This window comes from Astyanax mexicanus, chromosome 13, assembly GCF_023375975.1.
Source record: "Astyanax mexicanus isolate ESR-SI-001 chromosome 13, AstMex3_surface, whole genome shotgun sequence".
NCBI lineage: Eukaryota > Metazoa > Chordata > Actinopteri > Characiformes > Acestrorhamphidae > Astyanax > Astyanax mexicanus.
Window position 1 is genome coordinate 43,969,897 of NC_064420.1, and position 26,796 is coordinate 43,996,692.

General features: G+C 37.1%; 3 protein-coding genes and 2 non-coding genes across 12 annotated transcripts in view; 3 read left to right on the forward strand and 2 right to left on the reverse strand.

The window, feature by feature from the left end:
• Positions 1-2,708: 2,708 nt before the first annotated feature.
• On the reverse strand, positions 2,709-6,350 carry zgc:153284 (GRX_SH3BGR domain-containing protein). Its single transcript, XM_007257857.2, has 3 exons — positions 6,166-6,350; positions 4,789-4,956; positions 2,709-2,838 (listed from the first exon to the last, which is right to left on the reverse strand). The coding sequence occupies exons 1-3, from the start codon at positions 6,208-6,210 to the stop codon at positions 2,776-2,778; spliced, it is 276 nt and encodes a 91-aa protein (XP_007257919.1). The 5' UTR covers positions 6,211-6,350; the 3' UTR covers positions 2,709-2,775.
• Positions 6,351-8,721: 2,371 nt separating this feature from the next.
• rps12 (ribosomal protein S12) lies at positions 8,722-12,826 on the forward strand. Its single transcript, XM_007257856.2, has 6 exons — positions 8,722-8,937; positions 9,062-9,108; positions 10,674-10,790; positions 11,077-11,179; positions 12,202-12,303; positions 12,736-12,826. Exons 2-6 carry the CDS (start codon positions 9,095-9,097, stop codon positions 12,796-12,798), a joined length of 399 nt encoding a protein of 132 aa, XP_007257918.1. The 5' UTR covers positions 8,722-8,937; positions 9,062-9,094; the 3' UTR covers positions 12,799-12,826.
• On the forward strand, positions 10,923-11,008 carry LOC125780709 (small nucleolar RNA SNORD100). The gene has a single exon (XR_007423987.1). It is a non-coding gene; the product is annotated as a small nucleolar RNA SNORD100 (small nucleolar RNA).
• Positions 11,260-11,342, forward strand: LOC125780708 (small nucleolar RNA SNORD100). The gene has a single exon (XR_007423986.1). It is a non-coding gene; the product is annotated as a small nucleolar RNA SNORD100 (small nucleolar RNA).
• Positions 12,827-14,151: 1,325 nt separating the features above from the next.
• eya4 (EYA transcriptional coactivator and phosphatase 4) overlaps positions 14,152-26,796 on the reverse strand; it is a 162,166-nt gene continuing 149,521 nt past the window's right edge. For 6 of the 8 annotated variants that reach the window (XM_049462773.1, XM_049462772.1, XM_049462774.1 and 3 more), the window contains 6 exons: positions 26,341-26,399; positions 24,741-24,901; positions 23,926-24,040; positions 23,708-23,829; positions 18,256-18,356; positions 14,152-14,877 (listed from right to left, as the gene is read on the reverse strand). In XM_049462773.1, coding sequence (XP_049318730.1) covers positions 14,797-14,877; positions 18,256-18,356; positions 23,708-23,829; positions 23,926-24,040; positions 24,741-24,901; positions 26,341-26,399 — 639 coding nt within the window. In that variant the 3' untranslated portion in view covers positions 14,152-14,796. Of the gene's footprint in view, positions 14,878-18,255; positions 18,357-18,415; positions 18,517-23,707; positions 23,830-23,925; positions 24,041-24,740; positions 24,902-26,340; positions 26,400-26,796 lie in introns of all 8 variants that reach the window. The other 2 variants (XM_022676849.2, XM_022676847.2) reach the window with 1 other exon arrangement.

Sequence of the window (26,796 nt, forward strand, 5' to 3'; positions counted from 1 at the left end):
CCAATGTCTGTGACCTTGTTGTATTGTACATTTAGTTTCTATCTCTGAAATTCTTACATTATTTATAATATTATTTATATATTATATTTTTGCATTTTTTGAGAGTAATTTAAATTCTCTGTATGCCCTGTACATATGCAGAATTGACAATAAAACTATTTGACCTTTACTCTTGACGAGTTCAGCACAGCTGTTAACTGAAAGCCTGAATTCCAGGTGACTCTACTTCAAAAAGCTGACTGAGAAAATCCAGCCAAGATGTGCAAAACTGTCATCTAAGCAAGAGGTGCTGCTTTGAATAATCTAAAATATAAAACAAATTCTGCTTTGTTTAACACTTCACTTTTTGTTTACTAACAAAACGTTAGTATTATTATTCTATAATGCAGAACATTTTAAACTTTGGACAGGTACTGTGCATTCAGTCAGGTACATTCTGTGCCTGATTTAGTTTTTTTCTAGTTCACATATAAGTAGATTGGAATTTCTGAAATATTATAGCAAGGCCTCATTATGCAATATGTAAGCAACAAGGTCTACATAAACATAAGGGGATTGAACTCTTTGTCCAGTAAGCTTGTAAATGTGGGTCACTCAACATCAGCCTCGAGAGAAAGGAGAGCCAAAGAGCGTGAGAAAATTTCCAGCACCATAAACCACAACACAATAATTAGGACTCACTTATTCACCAGCAGGGGGCTTTCTCTCCAAAAGCCCAGTATTTTTTAAAAATAATTCTAATAATAACAATCAGAAAAAAAATCTAATAAATACTCATCAGATACTGGAGAAAGATACACAAAAAAAGCATAATATCACTTTTGTAGGAATTATATACTGCACATATTGTATGTGGTGATTCACTGACACTAACCACAGCAAATGCTAATATTTTATAATTATTTAATTCTTATGTGCATAAGACAAAATATTCTCAAATAATTTTACTAATATTACAATATTATGAATAATATTATGAAAAATACATTATATATTTATAAATGTATGGGTGAGTGAATATCATTGGCAATACAGTGTATTGTCTGTACTACTAATAATGCCCCTATAAACAAAACGTGGACCTTAGATTTTGGGCTCATTTAAGCATCTGAAGGGCAGATTTTGGGCTGGATATTTTTGCTTGCAACCCTAAATATAAAATAAATGTATACATAATGTAATTAATAAAGATCAAAACACATTGTCCTCTGCTGCCATCAAGTGGACACAAAAGGGATTACTTAATTCCTTTGCTGTCTAAATATAGAGACTACATATAATTTTGCTTTCTGCATATACTCAGGCAGGGAGTGGCCAAGTCATAGGTTTAAGCTGGGAGTGGCCAAGTCATAGGTTAAGAATTGCCCAAAGGCACAAGCAGGAAAAACTAGTTAGCCATAATGGGGAACAAATTAAGCACTGCCAGACAGACTGGTTTGAAAAGAATAAAGACAAAAACATCCAGTGAGTGATAGTGCCTTGTTAATAATTAAGGTCGAAAGAGAAAGGTTGGAGCTGCCAGAAAGCTACAGTAACTCACATAACCAGTCTGTATGACTTTTGAGAGCAGAAGAGCACATCAGAATAAATAACCTTGAGGAGGATAATCTACAACAGCAGAAGACCACATCAGAGTTTCACTTCTATTAGCCAAGAACAGAAAGCTGAGGCTGCAGTGGGTACACTGTACTCACTAAACTAATATATTGTATACTGTATATTAATGTGGATTAGGAAGGAAATTAAGGCCCATAATATGGAAAAAAGAAATTTCATATTGTTGCAGACCCACCTGAGGAAGAAACCCCTGAATGACTAATAATCCAGTTAACAAAAGGTTAGCAAAACAATTCACACTACCTACCTACAAATCAGAAATGGTATAACTGCAACACATCACACAACAGGTAGTGACAAACACACTTATCTATTTCTGTACTGTAATTAAAATTATAGCCCACGGTCTAGCTTGTAGAGTGGGCCAGTGGTGCAACACGGCTGCACTTACTCCCAGTTTCTGGAAGTCCACATCAACAACCACCACAGTTAATGTTAAATATTTAAGGAATTTGATGCAGTATACCTCCCAAGTTCATAAAACCTTTATATGTTATCTAAGCTGAATGAGGCACAGTATCATGCAGCCAATCAGAAGAGAGTACACCGATAAGTATAACAAAAACAGCCCAAAATGACACTGATATGCCAAAAGTAATGGGATAGAAACTAACATTTTGGCATGCCCAATTTGAAGCTAAAGAACACTGCAGCGATCTAATACATTGAATGTAGATGTGATTTCTGCCAGAGAGAATTGTCACCCACTACACTGTCCACTGTGGGTGGTAAGGCCAACTCTATAATGTACATGTGACACTGTGGTTCGAGGTATGTTAACTATCACCACAACTTTAGAAATGGAAAACACATCCATCTGGCACTCCAACTCCCAGAATTCACACTGCTTCGCCATAAGCATGCTGATTATCTGTTGTTCAATCTCCTCCACAAGATAACACTTCACAACTTATACAGGTGTGGATGTTTCAAAGACTTCCCAGGCAACCTTTTATGTTCAAGATACATGATTTTTGGTATGTCAGTGTACAGTGACTTTTGGTAAAGGAATAAAACAGACACATGTATCATATGCGTCTTTAAAACTAACGCAGTGTTTGTTCAATAATACACATATACACTACAGCAAATCAGTTTGGCACATATATTTATTGATGATTGCACATTAAAAAAGATTATGGAATTCAGTGTTGTGTCTCAGAGTTTGAAGAACGCCTCTGGTTTGCCGTCTTCCACTGCGTCTGAGAACGCTTGATAGTCCTACAACACATACACAGCATAGAGAGAAAAGGTCAGAAACATTGCTCCAGATGTTAATACAGCCGTGCCTGTGTGATTACCTCACTCTATAATATTAACATCTCTTTAAGCGAAAGATTGAGTGAGTGAAACTGCAGATTTTGCGTGCACTGATTCCACCCCTCGGTGAGTTTGACAAGTATGGATTGTTCTAGGCGTAATAAACAAATGAGCCTAAAGACTGGAGTGTTGTGCTAAAGAGAATCAAATCAGCTCCTGCATAGAATAGAGTGAGGTGCTTAGTTTAACCTATTCAAATGCGTACATAATTTGCACATTAATAAAATATACTACATTATATCATTAACACTATTATAGGAAACGTGAATACACTAAGTGACATAATTGCATTTATGTAGTGTACTATTTAGGTGGTAAATTTGCATTGGATGTTTTGTATTAAACCACAATAAATCCAGTATTATGGCGTTGACAAAAGTTGGTGTTTCAGCAGCAGTGTTGTATACAGGTCAGTGTATGTAAGGCATGTGAGGAAAACCATCTCTGCTGGTTTTCATGCAATGTTTACTTAAAGGAATGCACTTCTTATGTAACAGCTGTTAAATACATACACACCCTTTCTAAATGAAGTCTTATGACTCACAGCAGAGCACAATACAGTAATACTACAGTGCTCAGACTATATGCAGCTAGAAACACATAGGCTAATATTTATATTTATATTCATCATATCCATCTTTCAGTGTCAAAATTCCACATTGCACACTCATTACAGACCTTTTGTGCTATAACTGCTTCACAGGTCACTGATAAAAAAACACTTACTTTTTCTTCCTTTTTCCCATCAAAAATTTGGAAGGCTAGTTACCCAACCCACTCATTAGGACTCCCCCAATAACTAGATAACACCAGGAGGGTGAAGACTAGAACATGCATCCTCTGATACATTTGAAGTCAGACTCTGCCTCTTTCCATTGGAGGAAAGCGCAGCGACCCAGATTTGATCAGCTAGCCTAGCAGACACCTGTGTTTAAGCTACATCACACTAGCAGTGCTGTGAGCATAGTTGATTGATGCTCTCTCGGACTCTGGCTGCTGATGGCAAGTAGCATGATTCAAACTGGTCCACTCAGAGTTAATATACAGGGATTTTACTAATGTGAAAACAATGTATATACACAATTTACATGCAGACAAAAGTATAGGGATACCTGCTCACTCATTGTTCCTTCTAAAATCAAGGACATTCAATAAAAGTTTATGCTGCTTTTGTTGGAGTAACTGTCTCAACTAACCAAGAGACATTGCTGTGAGGATCTGATTGCATTTACGAAACAAGAGCCTCATAAGGTCAGGATGCTGGATGATCTCCATCCCACCTCATCCCACCAAGTCCCCACCTCAACAATCCCAAAAGCACTGGATGGAGCACAATCCCAGCTACCAGAGAACGTTATTAAAACCTTTTACAAGGATAACCTGTAAAGCTAGAGAAATAAAGTTCCAGCAACGTTTAGAAAAAATGTAAAACCATAATGGATTGCATCATGATGTTATTAGAATGTTTTTCACATAACATTCCAAGCTTGATGAATTTTAACATCATGGAAGCATTAAAAGTAATATTCCCAAAACTAAAAGTTAAAATATGTGTTATTGCAGCAATGTTACGTTAGAACATTCAAAAACGTTAAATAAAAAGAACATCTAGAAAAATTGAAGAAACGTTGTAAAAATATTAACTGTTATGATCTGAACATGTTCTACAAAACAAAAATTGTTAGCTGGGATAATTCCAGAGAACACAGGAACGATGCTTAGAACCCAGAAGAGGCTTAAATGAAGAACTGGAGCAAAGTAGGTTCATATTTATCTGCACCAGAGAGTCCAATGCATCACTTCTGCTCTGTGAGTGTATGAACCAGAAAAGGACCTGGTAAAGAGACTCACCCCGCAGTATTTGTCTCCGTTGAAGATCTGAGGGGGCAGAGCTGTGTTGTTCCCCACCTTCCTCCTCATTTCGTCTTTCACATCTGAGCTCTGTGTGATGTCCAGCGCACGATAGATGATCTTCTTTGAGTCCAAAAACTGGAAGATCTCACTCTGCCTCTGCTTCACCTGAGAGGAGAGATTAATTTACCGCCAATTTACCACTGATGTACTAACTAGCATGAAAGATCTAGACTTAATTAGTGCGAGCAAAGATGTTCGCTGTTGCAGTCCTGTATTCCAGACACATGCATACATTTTCAGTCCATTTATACAGTTTTAAAACCAAATCCAAAGCTCCTGTCTAAGGGTAGACAATAGGATTATATGTATTATTCTTTTTTTTTCTTTTTTTTTTACATAATTGTCCTACAATGAGTAATTTCTGCACTCCATTGGTAGATGATTAAGGAAAAAAACATGTGTGAAAAAAATACATATAGATGCCTGAAGAAATATAAAGTACATAAAATATTAGAAAAACATACACACCAATGTTTACAAAGCTTTAACATACTTAATGGCATCAGTCCACAAATGTTTGTTGCCTAAGAATGAAAGAATCTAGTATTACTAGTATTAATACATATTTTTTCTAATAAAATGTAACAATAATTAAATAACTACATTGTTTATAATTGTTAATTGTTTGCAGAGTTTTCGGTGGTTACTGTGTTGTTCAGGCACATATTTATATTAACCCTGATGATGACCTAAGTTCTGAAGTGCGTTGGTACGACTTCGTAAAAATAAAAACAGCAAATCTACAGTAAAAAATATTTTTAGGTTACTAGATTTTTTTACTAAGCCCTCTGTTGTCCAGTGAAGTTGTGCCAGGTTAATCTACCTTTAGTAATACATAAACAACACTGGCCAACTGCATGATATTTTATAATGAAAGCATATATCAGTTAAACCATTAGCACCACTGACAGGTGAAGTGAAAAACATTTATTTTCTTTATCTACAGAGGCCTCTGTCAAGAGGTTGGATCTAAGAGAGTTTTTGAGGGTGAAGTATTTACAGACAAAAAAACTATAAAAAAAAACAGGAAGATTAAGTATAGACAAAAGCATTTAATGTATTATATTGTATTTTATGTATTTTTCTGCTGCTGTCTAACAGAGAAGACACACCAGGCCATTGTGTGTAAGGCCATGTATTAATCAAAAACAGTATCAATTCAAGAGAAAAATCATTGTGTTTGGCTCAAAAAAAAGATACAGATAAACATATCCGCATGCCTAAGCAAGACAAGATAAGGCCTAGACTAGACTCTCAGCCAGTCTAAACAGATAAACAGAAAGAGCAGATAAACACACAGCGTTCATACTGTACCTCTCTAGAGCCACTGGCGCTGCTGAAGTACACAACAATAGACATGGTGAGGGGAGATGTGTGTATGGTGCTACAGACCCTGAGAGAGCGACTGGAGCTGTAGACTGGAGCTGAGCTGGTGAAGGTGTGTGTGCATACCTTCTCTAAGACAAGGTGGGCAGGCGAGTTTTGACATGGCTCACTTGACTGCCACACCTCATGTGCTTACACACACACACACACACACACACACACACACACACACACACACACACACACACACAGATACACACACACACACACTCCTCCCATAACATTTACTATTAACATGTCAGGGCTTGATTGTTCAACACTGTGTCTGGTGTAAAAAGTAGTAATGCCACCACCTTAAAATGTAACGTTAATTTAGAATAATTGCTATAATGTCCTTTAGACCTTATCGAAAATACATTTTATCTAAAATTAGAGTGCTGTAAGCAAAACTGTATTTGTCAAAAAAGCAAAATTCACTGCTTAGGCCTGTAGATACCTGCAGATTTAGATACTGATACAGGCCACCTACATACAGTACACACACACATACACAGCCTGCAGCAGTCAACATAAGTAGCTTTTTTCTTGCCCTAAAAACTGTAATTACTAATATGAATGCATAGATTCTTCACTTAAAATATCCCACTTAAAGCTATATGGATAAGTCACCAGATTTCATAGCAAAACTGAAAAACCTAATCATTTATTTTGTGTAATGCATTGTTGCAGCTTTTGTGAGTCACTGGTTCCACCCATGTGATCAGTCTTGCTGCTAGACACTTTATAGAGGTTAAAGTTCATTAGCAGTTATGAAGGCTAAATAAGGGCACATATCACACTTCAAAACAGGACAGGTTGTGAGAGGGTGAGGACATTACTCATTTGACCAAGAAAGAAAAAGCAGGGGCTGTGAGAGTACAGTGTGTGCAGGTTTACAGTCTTTTGTAAACAGTTTTTAGTGAGAATGTATCATTGCACAGAGCATGCTAAAAAAGTACTTTTAAAGGGTGCATTTTAGTGCAGTCTCTACACTGTAGTGCAGTCTCTACACTCAAACTATATCTCTTTATCTGTGTGCATTCCTGTTACTGGCACTCACTCCTGGTACTTTTTTTTGGTAACATGACTGAAAGTAACAGGAATGAGTTTTAGTATAGAATTAGCAAAAACATGAAAAATAGCTAAATGACATCTATGCTAATAGCACGAGGACACTGAGCACATCTAGTGATATCCCCCTTTTGTTCTTTCCATGATCTCCAAAGAACCAGCTGATGTCACTTCCTGTTGTAGATGTGACTTGTAGAATGTTCCAGATGTTTCAAATGGGGTAATGTGTTACAGTAACAGGGCTGAGTGAAAACCCAGGGACACAACTAAAATGTGTGTTTTAACTTAAATATTATGGATTTATTATGATTTTTTTTTAAAGCATAGATGGGATTTGAAGTCACAATGCACAACAATACAAAGAAAATTACATCTCTAAAGGATTTTAGCAATTATATTCCATGGTAAGGTTTATAGTTAAAAAGTGGGGACAGGTAACAAATACTATTTTTTCTAAGTGTTCAAAGTAATTTTTAATTAATGTTTTTAATTACACGTTTCACTTTTTCAATTAGGTTAATGTACAAGACACTATGCTTAAAATGTATTTTAAAGTTTTTTTTGTGCACATTTGTACATGTAATTTTCTGGGGACTGAAATGGCTCCGATTTGGTGAAATGTGCCATATATGTACAGCTCAGCGAAAATTAGGAGATTTTGCTATTTATAGGCATATGTTGGAGTAAAATGAACATTGTTGTTTTATTCTATAAACTACGGACAATATTTCTCCCAAATTCCAAATAAAAATGTTGTTATTTAGATCATTTATTTGCAGAAAATGAGAAAAGGCTGAAATAACAAAAAAGCTCCAGAGCTTTTAGACCTCAAATAATTTTTTAAGAGTTCAGAAATCAGTATTTGTTAAAATAACCCTGGATTTTAATCACAGTTTTCATTAATGTAGGCATGTTCTTCTCCACTAGTCGTACACACTACTTTTGAATAATTTTATGCCACTTCTGGTGCAAAACTTTAAGCAGTTCAGTCAGTCTGTCACTCTATATATCTCTGCATGTATATTTATTTATTCTGTAAGTGTAAATAAATAAATCTAACAAATATATCAGAGGACTTTTCTTCTTTTTCTGAGGCGTTTAATGGCAGTTGGTATCCAAATTGTTGCATTGCTGCCCCCTTTAGGATCATTTGGCCCTTATTCTAAATTCTCTTTATGAGTTCAGTATCTTTTAGATATTAAAAAAAAGCAGCATTCTAAAGACCAAATTCTAAAATTATATCCACTGACACCACTGTCATACCCAGTTTCTTAAGCTCTGAAAGAGTTCTTGCCTTTCTTTATCAAATTTAAAACATTCACCTGAGAACTCTCTAGGATTTTTAGCTTTAACCGCCAAAACTTTCAAAGGCACCGCCTAATGGTGAAAGTAACCGTTACAGTTTAAACATTACTATCGAACACAAAATCACATCCGCTTTTTAAAGTCAGTTTGAATTCAAAATTAAACGGTCGTTGTTATTTTTTAAATCAGAAGTATGAATCTGGACTGAATGCGTTATTTAGCTCTAGCAGAAGCTGAGGCTGTGTGTTACAGGCAGCGCTGCGGGCAGCCCGGGTCCTGTTACCCATAAAGCGGTGCGGTCGACTGTGTGACGTTCTCTTTACCCGCAGACTGAGGGAGAACAGGGTGAGTGTCTTGAGTCGCTGAGAGAATCCGGCTTAAATCTCTGCAATCATGCAGTTAATCCCATCAAAAACATGGCCAGCGTATTAAACACTAACCCAGCCCTCTGTTTATCTCCCAATTTCAGAGTCGTAGCTCCAACATCCATCGCTGATCTACAATGGCCGAGGAAGGGTAAGCGTGTCCCCCTTCCCCACTGATTCACACTCTCACACAGGCTGGAGAGCTGCATGCTGGGGGCTGTAGTTTAGTTAAATCATTTTAATAAATGGTTATCTAAAGCACACCCTGGGTTTTGGCTGTTAAAACTACTTTAAAACTCACTGTAAACCCTGCAGACTACTGTAGCTGTCTCTGCTTAGCATTCATGCTGTTCATGGGCTTTAGGTGCAGAGCTTGGTGTGTTTTAACCAGGTTTTAAAGGATATTCTTGCCCAAAATATGATTTAAATAAAGAAACATGGCTCTTGTACTAAATCCTGGAAGAATGAAGTTAGAAAATATTGAGCTATGGACTCAAATAGCTAGTAAACTTGATCTGAATAGCAGTTAGCAGTTTGTCTCCCCAAAGAAGAACTTGACTTAATATTGCACCCAAAACTAATGTTCTTCCTCCTCCTTAACATTTAGTTTATTAAACATGAATATTCATGCAGTCTTAGCATGTCAAATACATTGTATCTAATGAAAGCTGTTATACATAACACAAATAATGTCTTTCTGACCTGTATAATAGCTCAACAATTAAATACCCCCCATGAGCACACACAACCCCTTGCCACTTGCATCTCTAAAGAGATTTATTCTGATGTAGCACTGACATTGATAGATTTTTTTTTTGTTTGTTGTGCTTTTCAAGTGTTGTAGAAGGGAATGCTCACATCTACTTTTTGGATTTTATTACTATTTTAAGATAATAGTACTTAAGTGTAAAAGTAGACAATATTTAGGGACATACTCTACTTGATCTAAAGAGTGGTTTGTGTTAAAATACTTAAGAGCTGGACAACAGGATTTTGGGAGAATCCAACTCTACATTCCATAAGTGTTTAATTGAATAATGTGCACCATAACACATTACAGTAGTAATTTGAGTTTCATTAAAACCTACAACTAGAGTGGGGCAATATTGATTTTTATCTAATTATTGAATTGAGTATTAAACAGGATTTGCCACTAACGAAACTAATTTACTTTTATATACTTATGTAGTGAGTGTGTGTGTATGAATGTGTTAATTACTAAACACATTACGGTAGTAATTTGAGTTTCATTCAAACATAGCATAGAGCATGGTGTGCTTAAAGAAAACTGACCTAACTGTACACTTTATTAATAAGTTTCATTAGTGGCAAATCCTGTTTTAAATGGATTATTTGCACCAAAAGCTGCATAAAATTGACTCATTTTAATCATGCCTGTTTCTTATCTATTTAAAGCCTAGGCAGGACCCAGTGCTGACATTGCAGTGTATTCTATGGCTAGGATAATCTCTTCCTGTTTTGGTTATTCACTACTGTTGTTGTGAATGTTGGGTGTTTTGCACTTGAGTATACTGTAAATTCTTAATTTGAACCTCGGCTGATATGATGATACTTTTTATCTTTAGTCGGATTTCCCTTCACTCCAACTATGAGTGATAATCGCATTCTGACAAGCCGATGGTTGTTGAGCATGATTGTGTTTTGAAACAATTAGCGAAGTCTTGTGTTAACTTTGTATTTGTCTTGTTGCTGCAGCATTGCTGCCGGAGGAGTGATGGATGTGAACACCGCCTTGCCCGAGGTGCTGAAGACCGCCCTCATCCATGACGGGCTTGCCCGTGGCATCCGTGAAGCCGCCAAGGCTCTGGACAAGTAAGTTTTACCTAGCTGTGTAGTTTGTATTCTGTTAATTTGCTTTAGGGCTGTGTGATTGACTTTTATAATTACGTGAAGTAAAATTTGCATTAGTATTAATCTATTAATGTGCAGCCCTAATGCATGTTGTGTATCTGTGATGATAATTTGGCTCCCTCTACTGAAGTCTCTGAGGATATCTGCCATACGTTACCCAATATTATTACTGAGATACCTTTAACTTACAGTAATGTTTGTGTTATGCACTGATAGGAGGTATTAACAGTTCCTCTTGCACTTTCAGGCGCCAGGCTCATCTGTGCGTCCTTGCTGCCAACTGTGATGAGCCCATGTACGTCAAGCTGGTAGAAGCCCTCTGTGCCGAGCACCAGATCAACCTCATCAAGGTATGAATAAATGGTCCTCTACTCCTTTAACGTTTTGCACTAGTGCATCTAGTGCATTCTATGGGGCACCTGTTGGCTATTGTGTCAGTGATGACAACTTGGCTCCCTCTACTGAATTTAGTGAGGAAATCGCCTTCTGTTACCCAATTGTTACTGAGACACACTGCCTTGACAGGTGCATGAAAAGATTGCTTATAAATAAATGCCTTTATCATGACTTTTAGTTTTGGTTTTAACAAATGCTTCCAATGACTTTTAAATCATTTGGCTGTAGTCAAGCTGACTTGCTTTGCATTGATCAAAATCCTGCTAATTGGGCAGATGTTTCATACTGGCTTTGAATGGATCTTGCTAGTAGAACTGGACAGTATGTTGACTCATCTGTTAAAGAAATTGTGATGCATTAGGTACCTTTTTTTTTTAAAGTTTGATGCACCTTTTTTTAAATCACAACAAAGGCATGCATGTTTTCATTTTTGGAATTTAGTTGTGCACCCAGGTGGTGCAATATTATACTATGCTTGTATAGGTTTTGGTTTTATTTTGGGATGTTACAATATAATAAATGCAAGCAAAGTTAATATGAGTGTTGGAGCTCATTTAACAAATATGCTAAATGCATTAACATGCTCTTCACAAGTGAGCTGTGATTGAGAGCAGGGGATTTAGAGCTACTTGCAGTAGAGTTTACAAAGTCATGCAATAATAAGTGTTTTATGAAAAGTATGGCAGTCAGGTTTAAATGTGGAGCAGGTGTGCAATCTGATTTGCTATGTAAAGTAACCTGGCCTTAATGCAATTAAATACTTCAGTTTTAAAATATTTCCTGGAACCAACCAAAGTTACCATGTTCTGACAGCTGCCTGGTGCTTTTGATTTGGGAACTGATGCATTTATTTGCCACAAACCTGAGTGATTCTCACCTTTATTGAACTTCCATAAATGGTCTCTGTGAGGATGCAATGAAATGTCACTGCAGTGAACAGGTTCTAACGTTTCCTTAATGTTCTCTTTTTCTACAGGTAGATGACAACAAGAAGCTTGGTGAGTGGGTCGGTCTGTGCAAAATCGACAGAGAAGGCAAACCCCGCAAGGTGGTGGGCTGCAGCTGCGTGGTCATCAAGGTGAGCCGGGTGAATGTGGGTCAGTGGTGTGTGAGCATGTTGTAGCCAGGACGAGTCCAGGCACTGGCTGTCTATGCTGTGTGGCTGATTTTGTTTTTATACTGGCGAGAGAGAGGCCTGGCTTACGAGCCTCAAGATCTAAACATGGTCTCTGAGGTCCCAAAAAAGGGCAACAAATTTTAGTTCTGTATGGTGATTGGTTGTTCAGGACTGTGCAGTGTTTAGCTTGGTGATCTGCAAAGATGTGTACCTGTGTAGTTGAACACATGGATTTTTAGCTGAATTGAGCAGTTTTGTTCTAAAGATCCAGTTATACCCAATAGTGTGGAGTGCCTGGGGCGCATTAAATATTTATTAGCCTTCAATGAATAAATGCATGTGCTTGTTCCTCTTTAAGCATACAATGCTAAAATGCACGTTTTCATCTTGCAGGACTACGGCAAGGAGTCTCAGGCCAAGGATGTCATCGAGGAGTATTTCAAATCTAAGAAATAAGGCGATAAATAAACCGTTTTGAAAAAGATTTGGTCTCATGGCTTTTAATACAAACTGACCTTTTTAATCTGATTTGTTGGATTTGTTTGCATTGGGCTGTTTTGGTGACTGAGCAGGATTTTCTTCTCCAGATTCTACTGAAAGTGTAATGTAAATATTTTTTTAATTTGCATTTTTATAATTTCTTAACTTTATGTTGATTATTTCCAGTGTATTAGCCAAATATACAAGAGGGTGATGCAACTTTAGATTCATTAAGGATTTCAGTCATGAGTCTTCACCCCACGATTCTGATTTGGCAAGTGTTCTGATTGACTTGATGATTTCACACAGTACCATTTTCAATTACTTAATACATTATGCAGGAACCCCTTAACTGCCCTAAACCGCAATGGGTTAAGCAGTGAAATAAGCATGTCCCTTTTTATAAGAAACATTTTGTGTGCTTTATTAAGCCTTTTGGAGCAGTTTAATTTCCTAGGTTTTAAGCTGATTTTCTGCTATATTAATGGGGAAGCTAGTACAAACTGCATTCATTGATTCTCTATACCTGCAGATTACACTAAGCTTAATGTAAAGCTAACAGAACTACAGATAATGATGCAAGTTCTGTGTCCATGATGGCTGGAGAGCTTCTAGTGGTTTATGGTGGCATAGCAGTGCAGAATTGGAAATGTATAAATGTATGTGGTATTAGTGTGTAGTATGCAATTTGGGACACAGCACCTGTCTCTGCTACAATATGGTACATCACTTCTGATTTATGTTTTGTTCAGAAGCCTAATAACTGGACATGAATACACTGGGGGCAGGCTAATTTCTTTTTAATGGAACATCTCCATTCAAAATGCTATGCAGTGGAACTACTGCCCAGATGTCTAACTGGTGTTCATACACTATAATGGCATTACTGTGTAGTAGTACAAGACTTCTACCACAATTTAGTCTGCTAGAGTAATAGAATATTATATTCTTTTGTGATCATTTTTATTCTATCAGCAATATGTTTTAAGCATAAAAAACCTGTTAAATTGGATGCTGAGCTGGATAAATTGAATAAAAATCACTTGAGTATTTATATAGTTTTAAAAAATCTGCTACTGCTGATGGATTTTGTCTTGATCAAAATACAGCAAAGAATTCTGTGCATCATGAGTGTTTTTAAATATACTAATATTTTAACTATACTTCCCAGCTTGTTTAGTGCAAATGAGGTATTCCACAGTCGGTGTGTTTAACTCTGTACGTAATTATATAAATTACGGTATTAAATTTGGCCATCTTGCCCAGCCCTTAGGTCCACTGTTTAGTTCCTATGATATTAAGAAATGAATTACAGACACCACGTTTGCATTTCAGTCTTTCATTTTGTTTTATCCTTCATCTACATACATTTTCAAAATAAACAAAAGTCACACAAAACAGTTCATAAGGCACGACAAATCATTATACACATACTTCTTAGCCAAAAACTTACAAAAAGACCAAATGAAAAAAAATATGCATTAGCAACACACAGCGTCTTTACTGTTAAAACTAGTTACCGTAAAATAATTTACATGAGTTATCAATCTATGCTAGACTGTGCATTGTATTATGTATTTTTTGGGATAGTACATTTATATCTATTGGTTTACAGCTGAGAAACCTGGAGTCTCTCTGATCAGAGAGGGCCTGTGTGACTGTGGGCTGGAGTGTCGTTCCTTTACGGTTTGTGTTGAGAGAAATGAACACCCCAGTGAAATGCAGTTTGTGAGTGTGTGTGTGTGTGTGATGTAAGACGTTTGTGAGCTCTGGTCGAGCCTGGTTTGACCGTTTAAAACCCAGCTGCCTCTTTCCCAGACAGTCCGAGTCTTTTTTTTTTAAGACAGTGCAGAGTTACCTCAGAAGCCAGAGAAATTATTAAAAAGACACAAAAACAACATAAAAGGAGATTACAGTGTACTGTTGTTCTTAAATAGTTGTACAAAAAGAGGCCTATGATACAGTCGTCGAGTGTTACAGGTACTCGAATTCCAGTGCTTGGTGAAGGGCGAGCAGGTCCGAGTGGCTCGATATTCGCCAGAATGGCATGTTGTGCTGGAAACGGAGAGAGAGAGCTCAGTCAGGTTCGGGTTGTGAAAGAGTAAAGAGGCTTTAGAAAGCCATGCTGTATACAGTATACACTGATCAAGCATAACATTATGACTACCTCTTTATTTCTACACATATTATCAATTTTCTCAGCTCTACTGATCTTATAGAAGCACTTTGTAGTTCTATAGTTACAGACTGTAGTCCCGTATCTGTTTCTCTATATGCTGTAGTTTTTTAATGCTATTTTTAATTCCTTTTTATATACTTTTTAATATATTTTTATTGAGAAGTCTCAATGCGAAATTGTCGCTGAAACAACCTCAGGTTTTTTTTTTCCATCCCTTCTTCTTATTTTTTATTTAATATAAAGCTCTGGTGTGATAATCACAAAACAAGCCTGGGCTAGGCCAGATCTAAGATCTAAGTTAAAGCATCTAATATAATTTGGGTGGTGGGTCATTTATTCTCAGCACTGCAGTGATTAGCATGGTGGTGGTGTATGAGGTGTTAGTGTGTGTTGAGCTGGTGGTACAGTGAGTAGATCAGATACAGCAGTGATTAGCAGTGATTAGCATGGTGGTGGTGTATGAGGTGTAAGTGTGTGTTGAGCTGGTGGTACAGTGAGTGGATCAGATACAGCAGTGATTAGCAGTGATTAGCATGGTGGTGGTGTATGAGGTGTTAGTGTGTGTTGTGCTGGTGGTACAGTGAGTGGATCAGATACAGCAGTGATTAGCATGGTGGTGGTGTATGAGGTGTTAGTGAGTGTTGAGCTGGTGGTACAGTGAGTGGATCAGATACAGCAGTGATTAGCATGGTGGTGGTGTATGAGGTGTTAGTGTGTGTTGTGCTGGTGGTACAGTGAGTGGATCAGATACTGCAGTGATTAGCATGGTGGTGGTGTATGAGGTGTTAGTGTGTGTTGTGCTGGTGGTACAGTGAGTAGATCAGATGCTCAAGTGCTGCTGGAGTTTTTAAACACTGTATTTAATCATCTCTTGCTGTCCTCCACTCTATAACACACTCCTACCTACAGCTGAAACACCCTGTAGATGAAGTAAAGTCAGAGAGAGAAGCTCTGAATCTGTTGCTGCACAGTTTACAGTGTTGATCCTTCATCAGTGCCCACAGGATATATTGTTGTTTGACTATATTCAGTCCTGCAGTGAGACTGAGGTGTTTAAAAACTCCAGCAGCACTGCTGTATATGATCCACTATCCCAAATAAATAGCTGCTCTGGGTGGTTTTCTCACCTGCTGGGGTTCTGAGTATTGAAAAACAGGGTGAAAGGATGATAAAAAATAAAGTATACATAGAAACAGATACAGAACTAGTCTGTAATTATAGAAATATGGTGTTTCTATATGATCAATGGAACTGAAAAAATATATAATTGTATAACAAGGATGTTATAATGCTATGCTTCATCTGTGTATGCTAAATTACACATCCATGCACTGCTTATCCTACATTTAACATACTGCTCCTAAGTGTTAAATCTTATTTATTAAGCTCACTACTGTAACTAAAGAGACAAAGCACTCAGTTACAGACAGGAGAGGCTGAGAACAGCACAGTAACAGCTGCATAAATCACATTTTAATAAAGGGTTTATTAAAAGTTCTGTGTCTTTCACTGTGTTGAGTATTGTTAAATACCTGACTAACTTTGTTTCATTTAAATTGTTATAAAGATAACATGAATGGACTGAAAAGCACACAACCTTCCACAAACCCTTTATTATATAGATACCAACATGTAGACATTTTGTTATGTAACTGTAAAAGACACACTGTTGGCAAAAATATCAGATCATATTTTGTACATTTCTATACATGGATAAGAAATGAAACAATGCGAAGTTCTCTGGTGTTTTCTAGAACAGAGATATTCATCCAGGATGAAATGCTGCTTAGCAGGAATATCCAGGAAACTATCTTTACATTCTTTAATATCGCACCAGAAGCTAATATGTGATAGGGGTGTAACAATACTTTGTGTCATTAGATTCAAATATTTTTTATTTTAAATTCCAAGTCCAATTGCCAGAAACCAATGTCTTGTATACGTCTATAGAAGGTCAGAAAGCCACAAGCTAATTATTTTTATTTTATATATTTTATGTATGTGTATTGCTTAGTCAGAATAACAACGGTTCTTTTTCTTAGTTTTTAATTTTATTTTAATGTAACAGTTGTTTTGTAGAGATCGGAATTAATTGCTTTCTCAAGAAAAATAGATTTTGCACATGAGAAAACATTTTTATCAAGAGAAAACAACAGTTTTCCACCTACAATCATTCAATAATCTGATCATAAATGGATTTCTGCAGTTATCCAACAAATGCAGAAAATCTGATTTTGTCAGCAATCTGATCTACGCATTTCATGCACTTGGGTAATCAGATGCAAGCAAACTGATTTTAAACAAGTTTACTTCACATGCTTTTGTCAGACTTTTGGCTGGCAGGAAGTAGACAGACACTTATTGCCTGACTCATGTAAACCCAGAGATTTGACATTGCCTGATTACCCAAGTGTATGTAAATTGATTGATCAGAATAGTGACAAATGTCATTTTCTGTAGTTATCGAAAAACATGCTTCTGCTTATCTGCACCACGATACTTTATTTTTTTATACTTTATTTTACACTGCCTGTACCATCTAGTGGTCACATGAAAACATTATACTCAATTTATTGAAAACAAGATGGCAGGAAACCCATCCAAAAGTTTCTACAGCCAGACAAGACATGGGCCAGATTAAAACTTTGTCTTAAACTAGTTTATTTGCTGTAGAAGTTAAAATGTTGGTTTTGAACCAACTGGGTCATTTTGATCCCAGATGGCAACTGTTTAAATATACTACTGTCCCCGTATGAGGACATTTTTTTTGCAAAAACAACTGTCAGATCCTATTAATTCCAAATAGCTAGGATAAATAAAAAGAAGTTCTTGTTATCACAAGAAAACTACTTGTGTAATCTTGCAAATCAACTTGTTTTGCTTATAAATCTCATATTGTATAAAATAAATCATTATTTGTGTATCGTGACACCCCATACCCCATCTACTGTCTTATTAAAATGCAGGCATGCAGCTTTGGTTGATTAGCTCTGTTCTGGAACCTCAGAAAGCTACAGAGCGACTGCCAGACAGAGAAAATGCAAAAACAGGTTTCAGGTAAGCAAATAAAACCACACCATCTACCATCACCAGCATTTACACACCAAACAGAGAAACCACACAACTGAGGGAACGGGCCTTCAGTCAGTCTGAGCTACGGTAAAGCACTGCTACAGCACACACAGACAGGAAGACCACTCTGGGGAGGGGAGGGGGGGTCACACACTGCTTCTGGGTCACCCGGGGGTCGTTACCTTGGCAGCAGCCTGCTCCTCTTCCACACCGTCCCCAATTACAACATACACTACCTTCCTGCCAAACCTTTGCATTACGCGCTCAAAGCAACTCTCTTTTCCTGCAATATAAACAGGGTTAAAGGTCAGACAGGTGAAGATCAGAGGGGGGTGAGGTTACCTGGCTGGCCGCGTGCTCCTCATCGCGCCCATCGCCAATCACTACATATGTAATGTTAGTGCCAAACCTGGACACTATACGCTCAAAACAGCTCTCTTTACCTGCAAAAACACGGCAGCGGCTTTAGGTCGTACACACACATATTAACGGATAGAGATGGGGCAGCATAAAAAAGTCCTGTAATGATATATATCAGTGACCAACATAATTATGCATTAAACTGATGCAACAGCAACTTTCCCACTGACTCTGCTGTACTGAATGAGCATTTATTTAAAAGTGGAATATATTTTTTATATATATATATTTTCTTTTTATTTATGCTAATAATAAAAAGCTTAAAGGATGAACCTCTATTCTTATTCTATTATTAAATATGTGCCAAATGTGAAACTCCTTTATTCAATTGTGAAAATAAATTAATACATAAAAAAAAACTTTTAATTAAAACATTCTTGGAATGTCTAAAAATAGATTAATGGATAGGGATGGGGCAGCATGAAAATGTCCTGTAATGATGTATATGACATGGGTGGTTAAGTTTACTCAGTGGCAAAAAAACAGACTGAGTGGCAGCGATAGCATTCAGTAGCTAATCTTTCACAGGATGCCAAAAGCTAAAGAAGTAAGAAGCAGATGGATTCCTGCAATTCACAGAACCAACTGGAAGCCAGGCAACCAAACGAGTAGCTTTCAGACTTTGCTTAGTGAAATGGTTTCCAATCCTGGGCCAAGAGTAGCACTTCCCTCAGGTTTTAGAGTTAATACTAATTACAGTTCACCTGATACAACTAATGCACTAACTTGACCAGCCCTCACTGAGGTGAACTATGAGTGTTACACAGTGTTACAACTCTAAAACATTTAGAGCATTGTAACTCAAAGATCAGGACTGATAAGCTCTGGATTAGCATATTTCCTTTGTAGTGAATTCAGTAATAGAACAATGGCAGAAAATCTGATTTTCAGCTGCACATCAATATCCATAGGTAATATCAATTAATTACAGTCACAGCCATGTTTTAAAAGGTTTTGACCTTTTTATGTAACATAAATGCATACCCTCTATATGGCAGGATGATTAAAGGGCTAACCCAATCGGTTTTTAAAATAAAATCTGCATAATCTTACCTTTTACATTTTAAATGATGTGGAAAAGATGAAGTACAAATTAAAATGATTCTTATCACTTTCTCTAACAGATAAGATGGACCTAACGGTATGGGCCAGATTCTTGTGAAGGAATTATGGTTAAAGAATTTTAAATTGAAAAAATATCGTTCTAGGCTGAATCCCTGTCTGGGAATCCAGACCATAGATTATTTTAGAAAACCAGACCAGGATTCTTGTTTTGCCCTTTACTGTATCATATCACTGTGATGCAAAAATTGTCTCCAAATTGGCAACCTAACAGGAGAAGGGAAAAACTACACTTTGTTCCTGTATTGGTCCATTAAACTGGGACACAATGTTAACAATAACTGCTGAAGTTCAAATTACAGGTGCACAACTACAGTCCCAGACAGACTCTTCACATCTTTAAATCTGGACCATGAATGCTATTTCAGTCCTGGATGTTGTTCATGCTGGAGGTTAGGGGAATAGTTATTGTAACTGAGTGGCCATGTAGTATCAAACCAAACAAAAGTCCAGGACTGGAAAATTAATTCAGGGTCCATATTTGAAGACGTCTGCTATAGACAAACCTTTATATTTAAGACCTTTAAGATACAATTTCTTCAAGTATAACTATTATAAATGAGATCTCAAAGAGTAAAGGCCATTTTAAAGTTTAACACTTAGAAACCTTAGCGGTTTAAGAATGCAGGTTATTTACTGGGGGAAAAATGGCACCATTACAACCCAGTGATTGAGACAGCTAACCGTCCCATCCCTACCGCTGTCAGAGTGAAGAGTGAAGATGAATGTGGTGATGAGAGCAAGTGCAGGAATAAGGGAGATAAAAAGTGCATCTGGAGGGGAGATGAGAGAAAAAAGGATTTTCCATAAACACTGAAGAGTGATACGGATTCATCCTGACACACACACTCACACACCCGACCTCCCAAACTCCCTGTTTTACTGTTCCCACGACAACCTAAATGAGCATGGAGGAGTAGGTGTGTGTGTGTGTGTGTGTGTGAGGAATCGGACTTTGGGTCAGAGAGGGACAGAGGGAGAAATACAGTGAAGTTTGTTTTAATCTAAACTACAGTTTCAATCGCGTTTAGAGGGAGGTGTGTTTTAGACTCTATGTACACATAAAGAATGGCATAAATTCAGGGTGGGGGTGGAAATGTTTTAAAGGGAGATTTTTGACCTCACTGACTCTGGCATATTATATGTAATTGAATAATTCTGAAAATATGAGAAATACACCAGCTTTCAAAGAATTAAAAAACAGTTAACAATCTTTTTCAAAAGTTTCCTGGAAGGTTAGCCTGTAACAATAACAGAATAATTCTAAGGCAGACAATAACATTATAGAAACATTTAAACATTTGAAGTAATTAAAAAAATTAAATTAAATTAAATTAAATTGATACAACAGGAACTTTCCTACTGACTGAATGAATCAATATTTCCAAATGAAAGAATTGCAGCATTTATTTAAAAGTAGAATATAATATAGTATATAATATATATATTATAGTTTATTTTTTAAAAAGCTTAAATGATGAACCTCTATTACTCTAATGCCAAAAAAAATCCAAATGTGAAACGCCTTTATTCAATTGTAAAAAAAACAAATTATGAATGTTACCAGAACATACAAAAAACATTCTAGAAACATTCAAAACTTGATTAAATATTTAAAAAATGAACCAAAAATTGCCCCATGTTCAGAATACTAACACACATTCAGAAATGCTATTTTAGGGTTATTCTTGTGAAAAATTCAAGATGAACTATTTGCTTGGGGAAAGCTGGGAAAGTGGCACATGGCTTTAATCAACCAATCAGAATCAACTCCACATGGCCACAGAGAACGAGAGCGCGAGTCATGACCAGGTCACCCTGATCTGTTTTGATTTATCATTTGATGCTAGGGTCTGAGCCAAAGCCTGTTCCTTAAACACACACACACACACACACACACACAGAAAAGACCAAAGTGATCAGAAATCCACAGTGAGATGTAGTCTTTTTTTTCTCGCTGAGGCCCTCAAGTTCTCTCACTGCTGACGGAAGCACTGCTGAATGTTCATTTAAAGTTCAGTTTGAGGGCATTTGATAAGGAATGTGAGTGTGTGTGTATGTGGTCATAATGTCACATTTACTTAAAACTTCTTTATGAATTTAAAGGGCCCATATTATGGAATTTTCTTTTCTTGCTTTTTAAAATAATAGACTGCAATGCTATGCCAGCAATAATAATATATAATAATAATAATTAATAATAATAGTTAATAAATAATAATAGTTCAATATAGTCTCAGACAGACTAATACCAGTACTGTTTTTCCCCCAGAAAATTAAGTATTTCTTCCAGAAAAGTACTGCAATCACACATGTTTATTTCCTATGCGTGTGTTGAAACAACAAAATACTAAAAATTGGACGAACACAATTATTGGCACCCTAATTTCGGCCATGACTGTACATAGTCCAATGTAAATATATATATTGAGTGTTAGGGGTGTACTGTTACATAAATACAAGTCATTTTGAACCTCGATATTGGGTGTGAATTTGGTACAATAGCACAATTCCCCAAATCCCATGTAAATCCAATGGGTACAGCTTAAGGTTTCTGAGTTATATTTGCTCTTTTGGTTCGACATTTTGTTTGGTAATGTTTATTCATTGTGTGGTTTCTTTGTCTGTAACTTTATGTATACTGTGTACACCGAACTGTGACAGCCATGCACACTAAGAAAAGTAAGTACAGATTTGTACCTAAAAGAGTACAAAGCTTGTCGCTGGAGCTGTACTTTATACTTAGGTAAAAAAAAGTACCTTTCAGTGAAAGTCCTTTTTTGTACCCATGGTTTTTGTGCCAGTAAAGATACCGTAATAAAAATTATAAACATTATCATCAACTGAATATGGCTCAAAAACTTGATGATCCAAAATTGTCTGGCTTTCAAATAAAAAATGTGCAATTAAAATATATATTGTTTATTAGTACAGTGATACAGAATACTGAATGTACCCTTTGGCTGGTTACATTACATTACATTACATTACATTTCATTTGGCAGACGCTTTTGTCCAAAGCGACTTACAATAATGAAGTACAAAGTAATAGGAATTTAGATAACCCATTTTTAGATAGGATAAAGGAGGTCGAAGGGAAATAAAGGGATAGAGAAGTGAAGGAGGGGAAGAAGGAAATGGGGTTAGAAGTAGTTAGTGTGTTAGACGTGTTAGGAGAGTAAGTGCTCTTTGAAGAGCTCTGTCTTCAGGAGTTTATTAAAGATAGCGAGAGATTCTCCTGATCTGGTAGTGGAAGGTAGTTTGTTCCACCATTGGGGAACTCTGTATGAGAACAGTCTGGATTGTTCTTTGTCTGAATGTTTGTTTCGTAAAGCGAGGCGACGTTCATTGGAGGAGCGCTGCGGCCGGGAGGTAGCGTAAGCCTTCAGGAGTGAGTGCAGGTAGGAAGGAGCCTGTTCTGTCATCACCTTGTAGGCGATTGTAAGAGTTTTGAATGTGATGCGAGCATCAACTGGTAGCCAGTGGAGCTCAATGAGCAGCGGGGTGACATGTGCCCGTTTTGGTTGGTTGAAGACCAGACGTGCTGCTGCGTTCTGGATCATTTGGAGTGGTTTTACTACACAGGCCGGGAGGCCAGTTAGCAGGGCATTGCAGTAAAAATGGTACAAATCTGTACTTATTGCTGTTAGAAACTACTTTGTACTTCAGAGGGAACAAATCTGACCCTGTTAAGCCCAATATTATACCTTTGAGTGTACAGTTATGAAGAGTGTAACTTTGAGTACAAAAAAAGTACTCATATCGTACCTCTGTTTTTTAGAGTGTGCTGTGACAAGCTGGTATGAATACACATGCCGTTACACCCCTGTCCTGTGTGTTGTAAAGGTTTATGTCACAGTAACCATTAGACTAAGGACTGACACGCAGTATCATTAATGTGAAGCATCAAAAGCAATTTGAGTACTAGCATCATCCCCTAGTGGAGAATCAGTCAGTGTGTAAGCTACACATTAGCTCCATTTTATAAGTGATTTTTTCGAGGGGAAAATTAAAAAAACAAGAAAATGTGATAAATGGGCCCTTTAAAGTGCTGTATGAAACTGTGGTTCTGTCTATTTCTTAAAGACTCACCTATTTTGGTTGCACTGTAGATGTTCTCGATAGGAAACGCAGAGCCCAGGCTGTACAGCAGCACTTTAGCAAGAGCTGGTATTAACTGTGTCGTAGTCACCAAGACATTCACACAGTTACTCCTGACAAACAACAGAAACAGACAAAATCTCTACACACTGTCATTCTATTAGTGGATATAAAACATGAAATACACTATATAAGATTAGTGCTCAAACCTGGAACTGATGATTGACAGGGACTTGAGTGCAGTTGTGAGCCATGAGTCTGTGAGAGCCTCAACCTCTGCCCTAAGTTGGAGCCACGCCTCTCTCTTGGCTGGCCCTAGGAGCCCTGAAACACATGGAAATCAAGAAAAACTGAAGCAAATATTTAAAGACCCAACATTGGAGCTACAAGACTACTGTTGCTTATAGCTCACAGGATTATAACCCCCACCAAACCGGACTGTTACATAACAGTCTTACCTCTATATTTATGTCCCCTAAATGTACATACATTCATCTCAATATAGACAGAGATATGACGCTAAATGCAACACATACAATAGGGTAAAAGCTGGTGCTAATCTAAAAGTTAACCCTATCAGATTCAACTACAGTCTCTTCAGCATAACGACACCACAGCTATCTAACTATATTATACTATTATATATTATACTGAATGAATTCCTTCTAAGTGTGTATTGGGGGTTGTGGTGCTGTAAGCCATTAGATAAAAGCAAAGCTTCTTATTTATGAAAATGTGCAAGGGTGGGTGGTGCTGTGCCGAGTTTAGGATTGAGGAAAAAATATGCATTATATAAATAAATAAATAAATAAAGTACAGTAGGAATCAAATGTTCACAGAGAAGACTCTGTCTGTCATCGGTCAGAATCATTTGTTCGGCCAATTGGTGTACAATGTCACTATAACGAGTCATAATTAATTTCAGTTCCGCTTGCCACTTCCATAGGAAATGAATGGCCGCCTGTCACTCTGTCGCATGGACATGGAGGAAGTGTGTGTGTAAAGGTCAGGCGTGGAAGCTTACCCCCCACATTGTTTTTATACGTGCAATACAACTCCTTCACTCTTCTGTAGCGGAAGGCCAGCTTCCTCATCCAGTCCACGCCTCCCCTGACGCCGGTTGCTAAGCAGAGGCTGGCACTAGTCGCAGCTGCATGGAAGCCATCAGTGGCAAAACTGTAAGTACTGTTGATAATAACAATAACAATCATGTTTAAAATATCCACAGTGATGAGAGGAGAAACAAACAGAGATAAGAGAGATAACAGAGCAGGGTCAGTGTGATTATCTGTAGCTTAGGAGCTAGAAATACTACGACAAGTAAGAGGAATTAAATATTAAAATAACAGGAATAGAGTTTACATTATCTGCCTTAGCCCGACTCGATGGCCAAACCGAGATTGGAAAAAAGCTGCACAAGTTATGTTATAATGTTATAATCACGCATCTCTGGAGTGCTCATTCATTTGCATTATGCACATGACGGGCAGCGCTGTGTGTAGCTGTTCTTAATAAACATTTTCCTTAAATAATAGGTCTGTGCTTCTTTAGTGCTGAATTGCTAATTAATTCTGCTCATTCTGAACAGATTTCACTCATTCAAACAGCCCAATTTTTTTTAAAGAACTCAGTATTGACGCTCTAGTTACTAAAAAAATGTTGTGTTTAAATTGGGCTCGGTATACAATGACAGTTCATGGGGAAGGTCGGGTCGGGCAGAATGTTTTGGGCCCGATCTAAACTCTTAACAGGAATCGTTTAACAAAATATCACATTTACACAATTTCCCTCAAATTTAGTCAACTGGTCAAGACGTTTGGTTTCTGAAGTTTCTTAAAATCTATAGTGGATCTACGATGTAAATGTAGCTCACAGTAATGACAATTAGTGCTGTCAATGTATATGCATTAAAGATTGTGATTAATCTAGGAATTTTAAGGAGTTAATATATATTTGACCAAGTTTAGCCCCAACCTTCTCCCATTATTCACTCTTTTTACAGAGCCTAGTAACGTACTAACCTAATAGTTTTATTTAGCAGTATAAACACAGAGTCACTACTGCTGAGTTCAGAAGATAGATGACTATTTATTTGTGTTGAAATATGGATTAAATCTCATAACTAACTCTCGCTCTCTTACCCCTCCCTCTTCTTCTCATGCTTCTGCTTCTCTTTCTTTTTCTTGCATGTACACACACACAGCTTCTATTTATGTGAACATAATTTAGCAATTTTCCCTCTCCTAAACAGGTAATTTACCTGTTTATCTGCTAAAATTGTGTTTTAAAGTAGATGTTTTGCTGTTTGAGCTGAGAGCTGCACTATGGCAGCTGTGGTTCACTTTTTCTCCATTAGGGCTTCTGTGACTGAGCTTTTTCATGTTGGATACTAACTTTCTCCCTAAAACCTTTTTTCAGCAGATTAAGAGATTATAATTTTTAAACGACAGCACTAATGAAAATACTATAAGTTTGACCTCTTATACCCCACATCTTTGATGGTAGAATATGTTCGAGGTTAGTGGGACATCTGCATAATTCTGATCTTATGGTGATCTTTCCAGTCCTGTAAGAGTGACAGCAACAAATAAACATGCTACAGTTACAGCTAATGCATGACTCACCTAAGGTCCTGTCCATTATCATCTGATGACACGTCATCAATGTGTACTTGATCACATTCCTGTAATGAACACACACACACATATACACACTTATGTCACCAGCGGCTGCCACCAATGATTTGTTTTCCCATCCAAATCCACCAGGGGGCAACATAACATCAAACAAATGCACACATACAGCATATACATTATATATTACATGCTAATATGTTTGTGGATACACCTTTTAATGAATGTATTTATTCCTTGATTCTCTCGAGCAGATAAATATGAACCTGTTGGGGCCATCCCTAATGTCAGGTGTGGGCAAAAGGGATACAAATTCTCCAGCATTGAGCTGTGGAGCAGTGGAACTGTGCATGGGGTGTTACTTCAACATCATGATCTTAGATGAATGCAATTAGATCCTCACAGCAATACTTTAAACTTTATTGGAAAGTCTTCTCTGTACAGTAG

Coding starts and splice junctions, on each gene's coding strand:
- zgc:153284 (XM_007257857.2), bottom strand. CDS start 6,210: ATGTCTATTGTTGTGTACTTCAGCAGCGCCAGTGGCTCTAGAGAG. Junction 4,957..6,165: donor GCGCCAGTGGCTCTAGAGAG/GTACAGTATGAA, acceptor CTCTCCTCTCAG/GTGAAGCAGAGGCAGAGTGA. Junction 2,839..4,788: donor ACGGAGACAAATACTGCGGG/GTGAGTCTCTTT, acceptor TATGTGTTGTAG/GACTATCAAGCGTTCTCAGA.
- rps12 (XM_007257856.2), top strand. Junction 10,791..11,076: donor GCCGCCAAGGCTCTGGACAA/GTAAGTTTTACC, acceptor TTGCACTTTCAG/GCGCCAGGCTCATCTGTGCG. Junction 12,304..12,735: donor GCAGCTGCGTGGTCATCAAG/GTGAGCCGGGTG, acceptor TTCATCTTGCAG/GACTACGGCAAGGAGTCTCA.